The 10,473-nt window shown below is 37.0% G+C and overlaps 1 protein-coding gene across 1 annotated transcript; it reads right to left on the reverse strand.

The window, feature by feature from the left end:
• Positions 1–949: 949 nt before the first annotated feature.
• ppp1r42 (protein phosphatase 1, regulatory subunit 42) lies at positions 950–8,560 on the reverse strand. The gene is made up of 9 exons (XM_079602569.1): positions 8,397–8,560; positions 5,939–6,077; positions 5,356–5,522; positions 5,102–5,240; positions 4,498–4,614; positions 2,923–3,040; positions 2,489–2,620; positions 2,025–2,145; positions 950–1,250 (listed from the first exon to the last, which is right to left on the reverse strand). The coding sequence occupies exons 2-9, from the start codon at positions 6,068–6,070 to the stop codon at positions 1,208–1,210; spliced, it is 969 nt and encodes a 322-aa protein (XP_079458695.1). The 5' UTR covers positions 6,071–6,077; positions 8,397–8,560; the 3' UTR covers positions 950–1,207.
• Between the last annotated feature and the right edge of the window lie 1,913 nt (positions 8,561–10,473).

The raw sequence follows: 10,473 nt of genomic DNA on the forward strand, positions 1-10,473 counted from the left end.
AAAGCCAATAAATAAACTCTAAACACTGCAATCAACTGGCATGCTTGAGGAAATTCTTGTGAGACTCCTAAATTAATCATTCTGTTTTCCGCAAACGGAGATGTGGGAGAATTAATGAATGGAATTATTCATAACATGTATATCTGAGACTGTTCTTAATAAACATTGTTTTCGTAAGGATGAAGTAACAGTATTGCCCGCAGGCCAATAATTATGAAGCAGAGCAAATGAGGTTAAGTAAGCTTCTCTGTCTAATTACTCTACATCTTTCAGAGGTTATACCCTGGTGTAGATATACACATTTCCCAAATACGCAGAAATTACATTCGTGCATCACTGTACTCACCGCGTATTCTATAGGCCTATATGTCTAAACATTATTATACAATCAGTTTTATATTTCATATTCATTTACCGGTCCAGAACGCAGTGTCCATTATGTTGATAAATCCGCTATAATGTGCAAGTTGAAATAAATTCTCAGTCGGAAAAAAAGTTAGCAACGAATCTAAAAGATAATATGATTAGCTCTGAATGTAAACGACTACCTATTTAATTAGTAATTTAATTTAAAGCACGATGCAGTGAGATTTGGAGCATTCATTTAAAATAGCCTACTCCATATTTGATCAGAGAAATATAATAAATATATAGCCTAATTTTATAAAAAAAACATAACAAACACAACATGCTAAAAGTATATCTGATAATGTAAACAACTAAAAGCATTATCAAACCTTAAAAATTGAAAATTAAACTATAGATGAAGTCTATGGTCTGCGATTTCAGAGAATTTCCAATGGCAAATAAAATCTCACTTAGAGATTTTGTTATTAAAATTATTAATTTTTTTTACTATATTTAATTTACAATAACATTACTAATACATGTCCTTATCCTAAATAATGATGTACAAAACATGATGATATTAAAAACACTCAAACATTTTGCAAAGTCAATTTATTACAAACAAACAATCAAACACATACACAAATATTTAAGAAATAAGAAATATTATTGAAGATGCAAAGGCAGTGCAAAAGACTTGTCACGAGAGTGCATTATGGTTAACCTGCTCAGAAATTCACTTTGGATGGCAGAGCTTAAGGCTCGCTGTATTGAAAGTATTTAGAAATAGTCCTCACACAGACGACAAATACTTTATAAAGCCAAAAGGACACGGTTTTAAATCAGCAGTTTCAGATTTTCAGAGTCTGCCACTCCGCATTGGAATATTTAACCCTCTTGACCTGTGAACACAACAGAACATTCATGAATTAAGTAAATACAATGTCATGAATTACACTATTAAAACAATATTTAAACAATATTTGTTGATTTTTATGCTTTTTCTGTTTATATTTTTTGTGTTAATAGTCAAAATAGTAAATAGTTCATATTAAAAATAGCCAAGAACAATAACATTCTGGCACACACTGTCTAATATATGCTTATATAAATGATCACTAAAATCCTTCTGTTACTGGACCCCTATAATAACATAGAAAATGAGGGCTTTAAACAACTGTCATTCAGCATTATCATTCTTTTTACTCATACTTTTGCTTGTTACGTACAAAAGTACAAAAACATTCAGTTCATATTTTTACATTAACAAATCATTTCTGCATTTCAGAGGCCACACACTGATAAAGCAACTGATATGATAACCAATAGGATTAACATATTTAGAACGTGAGACATCAAAGGGGAATGATTTGTGCAGTAAAAGATGATGTCACATTACACAGAACTGTGGTTAACCTCAGGCCAGTTCTAAAGGAGAAAGCTGTTTATTTGCATGGGTGGGAAAAATAAGAGTCATACAACTTGACAAACAGCAGGCATTTATCCAGCATGTCTGAAGGCAACAAATGAGTAGTTGCATGCAACTTTACACCGATAGCTTTTATCTAAGAATTTCTTTCCCTTTTTTGATAGAAGATAAGACGTAAGTATTTGATTAAAACAATTAAAGATAACTAAATAGACGAATAGCATGCAGAAATTTCAGTTGTTCATACCTTCCTCCTCTGCTGTCTGCTTGAACTCGGTCTATCCGAAATGTAACGTCGGGCTTCCCAAATTCTGACGGCTTTCTAAGACAGCTACTGCGGTCACGGGGGGGGCCACTTTGAATATCAGCTAAAGCAAAACACGGGTTAGTCACACATTGCCACAGAAACTGACATAATGGATGTAAGGGTTACTCAACCACAGGCTGGTGATATACAATAGTGGAATGTAAATAAATTATGCATTGCTCATTACTAGGAGATATGCATTATAGCTCTATTATATTTGTAATACAAATTATACAGTGTGCAAAGTCATATATTTAAAAAATATAACATTTATTTTAATCCTCTATATATAATGCATTATTGTAAATAATGACACACACACACACACGCACACACACACACACACACACACACACACACACACACACACACACACACACACACGCGGCAGCAAATATTTATACTTGTAAGTGGATTTGTGATTTGTCCTCTGACGTCTTTTTCGTCCTCTAGTTTCTTCTTTGCATCTTTTGAGGCTTTCCAGTTGATTAGAAACTGCCTAGACAGCTCGTTTATTTGTTTTCCATCGAGGTCCTCTAAATATCAAGAAAGAAATACTTTCTGTATAATTTTACTGACTAAATAATTATTTAAAATGCAAAGCCCACCACCAATAAAAATAACTATTAAAATAGCTGTAATTAAAATGCTTAATAAATATTATTGAAGTGTCATTAAAAGTAATCAATTAAATACATAAAGAAATTATGATATGAATTAAAAAAAAAATGACATAATAAAGGACAAACAATTTGAGCTATTCACTGATTCTTTTACAACAAAAAAATTACATTTTAAATGACTCAATACTCGTCTTCACAAGGTAGCTAATTCTCACCTAGAATTTTGCAGACAGTTATTAGTCTGTCCCTGTATTTAGGTTTGTGACACACAGGATTTCTACTCAGATCCAGTAGCCGCAGTTGAGACCATTGGCTGAACACTGTCTCTAACTCCTGAAAGCGTAAATAAAGCAAAATCATTGGGAGACAGAGTAAAATATTTTCCAAATGTTCCAATTGAGATTTTGCATCCTGGAAGAATCCCGAACACTGACAAGATTTTGAAGATTTAAAAGAAGATCTACATGGTTAAAAATAATCAGGGCGACAAAGAGGACACAATCATAAAAACCAAATGAAACCAAAAATTTGGAGGGGCAAAAAGTATAAACAAAACATCAGCTTGTTTTAATAAATACTGTCACTCGGACTAACAAGTTCCCCTGGGCAGTAGTCCTCAAGCATGTTGCCTGCAGTGTATGTTTATCTAAGGACACATTAATCCAGGCTGGAAATATGAATACTCTCTGGACACGCTCTGATTGTTCATTGCCTTCCTGTCTCAACTAAAATGCTTCCACTTTTCAGTCCGCGTGCAATCAGCTCTAGCGGGACCCCAGCGAGCCGCGCGCTCTCAGGCTTTGATAAATGATCGTGTCAGGTCTGTCACTCTGAGGGTTTGGCTGGGAACTGCCCAGCGCCAAATTGCCCTCCCATGCGCGGGAGTGCTGAATGCACTCCTGACTGGGCTCTTTCCAGCCCCACACTGGGTTAATGATGGCCAGTTATGAACCTGTATTTGACCAGCGCTTCGATCCCTATCTGCACTGTCTGGCCGTGCGCCACTAACAGCCTCTGCAGTACCCATTTGTCACTCGGCTGACTGCCTGTCATAATCTATTTTAAAAATCCATAATGTTTCCTCTGGAATTGGACCAAACTGCGTAAGGCAGGAATTGATCCTTTGGGTGCTGTCGCCACTGAATCAATAGTGGCAAAGGGGTTGTATAAATTAAAGGAGATATCTGCTAAACATGAAAGCTTCCTCTGACACATGGATCACTATTATCGGTGGCAGTTGCTGAGAGAATTGTCTTTTGTGCTGTTGGACAAAGTTAGCGAGGTGCTTGACAAGTTTTTTTTTTTTTACTCGTTACACTACGGCAGAGTTCAGAAAGTGTTCCTTCACCAATCTTTTAGTCTCTGAATGTGTATCGATAGGTTGGAAAATCCCTTTTCCAGAAGAGGTTACTTCTCAGCTTTAGTTTCACTAAATGTTTGCCTCAAATGTTTTTTTTTAATACAAGGCTGAAGTTATACGGGGCACTGAGTGTATTTCAGAGGAATATCCCTTCACTAAGGAAGGAGGAAAACTTGTGCTTGTTTAAATTGTCAGCAGGAGCTGTCCCTGGAGACCGGCCCGCTGATTTGTTGAATAATTCTGACCCTGTGCAAGTCTGGAGATTGCTGGAAGGATTTGTAGGATTAGGTTTTTGCACTACTCTCCCTCTATCATTTCACACTTCATTTAGGAGCATACAACTTCGGCGTATTTAAACAGAACAAAACTTGCAAAATGTAACTTTTAGTGTGCTTATAAAAGTATCTTATTTATGGAAAATCATATTTACCTTTATGTCCTGTAGCTGGTTATCAGCAGCAAAAAGATGGGCCAGTTTTCTGAGAGGGGCCAAGTCCCATATCTCATCAATGTTATTTTTGCAGATATTTAAAATGCACAGGGTTTCCTGAAAGAATATAATATAAATATAATTAGCAATGCACTTTGAATTTAAAACCAGTTCCACTTCTGGTGAATCAATGAAGATTTCACTGTTAGTAAAAGGAGAGCATTTAGGATTTTTTTTTTGCGGGGGGAAAATTGGGTGCACTTACACTTGCAATTTCATTAATTATCAAAATAAACAAAATTCTCAACTTTTCGGTTTGTTTTCCCATAGCCTGGGCGGTAAATACTCCCTGTTGATTTGTCAGACAAGGAGGCAGCCACAGAGACCTCTTTTATCCTCATCAAATTCTGCACAGAACTGCTTTGATACACATCTTGGTCCTTGAGTCGTACGCCTCTCTTCTGATTCTGACAGCAAACTCACAAGATGCTTCAGGACACTGTGCTATGTCAATCTAAATATAAGTGCACTAGATTGAGGATATCATTGAACAACCTAAGGCTCTTCTTCACTGAGGTGAATGTTAAAGAAACGAGTTACTCACAGAGAGGCTAGAAATGGATCGCGGGTCAAAGACCAGCTTTTCTCCACGGGGTAGTTTCTGACCTTCCACATGCAGCTCCTTCAGGCTTTTCAGCTCCTCTAAACCCTCCACCACAGTGATGCTGTTTCCTCCCAAGAACCTCAAATACAGAAACATTAGTAGCCAACAACAGAATATTAATGTCATACTTCATTGCAATGCAAGCAGGAATGTGATGAGAAATAATAACTATGCTTGCACTATCATATACTTACAATTTGGAGAGATTATGCAGAGATGAGAGATTCTCTATGCAAGAGATATTGTTATTTTGCATGTATAAATGTGTAAGGTTTGAGGCAAATCCCAAATTGCAGATTTGTGATATTTGGTTGTCATAAAGGTAAAGGACTGTGAGGTTTCTGCAAATCGATAGATCATCCTGTTAAAGAGGGAAAATAATGAATAAACATTAACAATATTGCCAGTGAAAAGTTTGGGGTTGATAAGATTTTTTGATGTTTTTGACAGAAGTCTTGTATGCTCACCAAGGCTGAAACATTACTTATTATTATCAATTTTGAAAACAGTTTTGCAACTTAAGATTTTTTTTGTGGAAACAGTGATACATTTTCAAGATTCTTTGATGAACAGAAAGTTCAAAAGAACAGCAATTTGAATAGTTTTTTTTTGTAACAAAGTCTTTAATGTCACTTTTAATACATTGAATGCATCTATGGTGAACAAAAATTTGAAAAAAAAAAAAAAAAATCTTATTGATCCCAGACTTTTGAATGGTAGTGTAATATTTAATTTAATGGAAACTAGAATTTGAACACATTTGAACTTGAAACTTACAATGTCCTCTATACTTTTGTTTGAAAAGTTGAGATGGGTCAGTTTCTTTAGATACTGCTGGAGAGATTCACTTCTGCAGGTTTTTGAGTGATTGCTTGATTTTGCGATCAGATGCACTGTCAGGCGGACCATAATGACTCTGTGTGTAAAAATATCACAGGATAGATTTCTCTTTTACAGCACAGCATGTCAAGGGAATAAGAAGATTTATGAGAGAGCCAAAAACACAATAAGTAATGCAAGAACATTTACAGTACTAGGGCTGTGTTACTGGGGTTGTAAACTCCAGAATGCTATCCTATCTTTTTAGTAACAATGGTAATTGTGCTTAGGAAATAGAACATTTTCAAATCTTAAAGGTAGAGTATGTAATTTTTGGAGTGGCTAGCAATAGCAAGCTAGCTTTGAAAGCATGAGATCCCACGCTTCCTTCAAACCGCTCTCCAAAGCCACGCCTCCTTCAAAACAGTAAACTGTATAGACTGTAAAAATATGGACGTAGTGTCCGTGACGTCACCCGTAGGTTTCTGAAGAGCTTTTTTGAAACCCAAAATGGACGGAGTCGGCCGTCGCCATCTTGGCAGTGTGTCACTGCACGTCACTCCCGGTCCCGGATAACCAAAAAATGGGCAAAGAGGCGATATTAACTGAGGCGACGTGCCGGCTAACAGACAGCAGCCAAACGGCAAGTGGTGACAGCAGCGGAAATCAACCTGTCACTCAAGTGACCACGCCCTTAATTATGTAGAACTTTAAGGCTTCATATAATTTAAACGGATGAGTTATAAAAAAAATTCACTCCCTCACAGTTGTCATGAAGGGCAAAATTAGCTATATAGACCAAAACCACTTTTTGTACCAGGCTGTAAACTTTTTTTTTATGGGATTGACTCTCGTTTGGCCTCTAGTGGCCAGTCGATGAATTGCAGTTTAAGTCACTTCCATGTTGGATTCAAGAGAGCGATCGTAAGATTGCCGCTTGTTCAAAGCACATGAACACACACAGCAGAGGTTCCAAAGCGTCACGAGATGAGAGAAGGCGTTAAACTACCTTATGTCTCAAATCACATAACATTACAACAATAGTAATGAACATAAACAACTTAAAGAACTCTGACCTGTACCACCTGACTGCTTCAGATTCATTTAGGCATGATACTGTTGCAAATTGCAATTGAAGCGTAAATTCAAATCACAAACCGCTCAGAGTACAATGCCACGGGTTTCCATCACTTCCAAATGATTGTAGTTATGGTGTGAACTCAGCATAAGCTCATTGTTTTGGTTCAGGAGGAACTGTAAAAGGTGGCTGCTGTTTCAGTTGTGGTGCTCGGTGACTGACGTCTGTCTAACTCTGCATAGCATGAAACGAGCTGATAACGTATGATGTCTGCACTAGCAGGGTGCGCGAAGGTATGAAAATACATATGTTGACAGGCAGGTGAAAACAGCATCGTACCATTGCAATCATACCGAATGCAATGATTGGACGAACATTTTATGGTCCTAAGCCTTCCACAGACAATATATATACATACAGTATAAATATTTAGACCACTTAAGTTAGTGATTGCTAGATGTGAAGAGACTTTCAACCAGCATAAAAAAAAACTGGAACAAATCGCCTACCTTTAAGTGAGAAATTAAGATCAGAAGTTTCTTTAATACAGCCCCTAATCTCTAAATGTGTCTATATTGATTTTAAATAGGGGTTTGAAAGGAATAATTGATGTGGTGACCATTATTTCTTTGATGATATGTACATTGGAGACAGCATAGTCAATTGACCCGCAAACCTTTGTCAAAATTACATATTATGTTTGAAAAGTGAGATCGAGGCTAAAGGTGAAATAGACATGTGACCTCACATTATCATAAAGGGAGATCTGTTCTCCCAAGGAAAAACAAAATAACCCGAAACACCCTTGAGATATGCATTGTCTGTAAGCTTCACACATCCTGAACATCTGCATGCTGTAACGTTAGTAACGTTAGGCTATTATAGAAAAAAACCTTACCAAAAAGACTTACTTTGGATTCGGAAAGTAATTCTATTTTATTCCGTATGCTGATTCGTCTCTCTATATTGTCTTTTAGGAACTCTCTATTGTCTATATTGTCAACCACACAGACGATGAACATTAGGACAGAAGTAAAGGGAATACATACATCAACACATGACAGCAGGTCGGTTTTACACTTGATCTCAGAGCAGCAGACTATGGGGAGTTGACATGGAGAGCCTCTTAAAATCAATAACTTTCTGTGGTTACACTCCAGGGAACGGGATAAAGATGGCAGTTTGCCAATCTTTATAATACACTGCAGTATATTTAACAATATATTGCAATACACATAAATGAGCATTTTTATTTCTAATAAACAATGACAAGCAACGTAGGCCACTGTTGGCATGTAAACAGAAAAGACACGCGCTATAAGCACTGAATCTTCTTACCTTAATATAAGCAGCCTATAATACAAATGTTGTGCTGTGCATTAACTTTCGTCAGGTATGAATGCAAAAGTGTTTCTGCTGTTGTAATGTCCTTCTCTTTTCCTCTTGTCTCGGCTTTGTTTAGGAAGCGAGCTGATGTTGCCATGGTGAAGCGACGCGAGCGCAAGATCACGCGCCAGAGATAATCAAAATATGGAATGACATTCTCAACCGAAATGGAGAAAAGTTTACATTGTTTTAAATTCAATGTGGACTTTAGAACACGATGTTCACCGCTTGTACTGTTTGTCGATATATGTGTGAAAGAATGTTTTATGATGTTGTTAAAAGTCATTTATTCTAAGAGCTTTAGTAATTAATAACTTGTTTAAATAATTTAAATTCGAATTGAATTATATAATTAAAGAAATAACATAAATGAACGTCTGAGTCAGTCTAATAAGTTAACATAAAAACATCCCTGTGCCCTTTAGAAAGTTGATATTTGTCTGAGAAGGCAAAAATGAAGCAAAAAAAAAGAAAAAAGAAGATATTTTGAAGAATGTCAGTAGCCAAACAGTTGATGGGGCCCATTGACTTCCATAGTATTTTTATATGGAAGTCAACGGGGCCCATAAACTGTTTGGTTACCCATATTCTTCTAAATAGCTTATTGTTTAGCAGAAGAAAGAAATTCATACAGGTTTGGAACAACATGAGGGTGAGTAAATGATGACAGAATTTTCATTTTTGGGTGAACTGTCCCTTTAAGCATTTACATGTTGAAATCAGAAACCATGTTTATCAGCTTCGGCTGGTAGACCGAACATTTCCCCTTTCTCTCTCATTCTAAGCTCAAACTGCTGCCCCTTTTAATGCATATCAGTGCGGTGGGCTCCGGTGGACAGAGGCACTGCAGTGACCCGTGTATTGTCAGGCTATATACTGTGAAGGAATGTGCTTCCTGAGACTGAGTGACCTCTATTTAGCATGCAGAGTACTTGGCAGAAAGGAAATGTTGCTTTGGTTGGTTTAGGGACGTAGAGGGGGAGTTCTCCCCTTTTCAGACTCTCGTCTAGGGCATTAAACATGTTTCAGCTCCTTACTGCCATGCTTGTTGAGATTATTATCATAAGGTCCAAAGAAAACATCAGTGCTACCAAATATCTTGAGGTCATTGGTCCCAAAGGCTAGTTTAACATTGTCCTTGTGTGATGCTGATTATTTGTGCTCATCGCTGATATATTCTCTCTTAATCACATATTTATCATAATTCGTATTATTTTAAAACATTTTCTTTGGGTTCAGCATACGAAGTGGAATTCCAAGTAACTTAAGAAGACTTGCTAATGGAAAACATACCGTAAAATTAGTTAATGGATTTGGCTGATGTTCATTTGCTCATGGAAAACACAATATGCTTAGGCTTATATACACTACCTCATCTCATTTATTCTCTCAACTCTCCTTTCCTTAAAGTATTAAAAATGCTCACCTGGTGATGATTATTAGCCTCATTTGTAATTACAATGGGTGAAATACAGAACTTACGAATGATGATTTTTGATGACTGCGATTTTATATAATTGAATCCTCTATGGACTAAACAATTGGTCATCATTACTAGAGCAAAAAACACACTTTCAGTCCAAAATCCACAAATTGCACAGGGCATAATTGAACAGACTGTTGCTTTTTCTGGAACATAACAGTAAATTTTTAAAAATAGGGACAAAAACGTGCATGAGGATGACGTCACCACTGTTGTCTCCAAGGAAATGCAGAGAAGTGTGTGTGCACGAAACCACACAGGCGTTGAGTGTCTGCCGCGATAAAGAGCAGACACGCAGTGCTGAATAGACTCCACTGTATCGAGCTCCTGTTTCTGTGATGCATCAGTGACAGGCCACAGTGTAACACTCAGAATCCTGAAGGATTGTGTACAACGCAGAGACAACCTGCACAGGGTCGTCCTGACAGATGCGCTGTGGCCATGCCGAGCTGTGTTTATCTTTGGGCCGTTGAGTTTGTTATTCCATTATGTAATGCTATGACTGGCAAATATGAAAATGACCTCTTGCGGAGCACTGCGGTTTCT

This window comes from Phoxinus phoxinus, assembly GCF_949152265.1.
Source record: "Phoxinus phoxinus genome assembly, chromosome: 24".
Classification (NCBI taxonomy): Eukaryota; Metazoa; Chordata; class Actinopteri; order Cypriniformes; family Leuciscidae; genus Phoxinus; species Phoxinus phoxinus.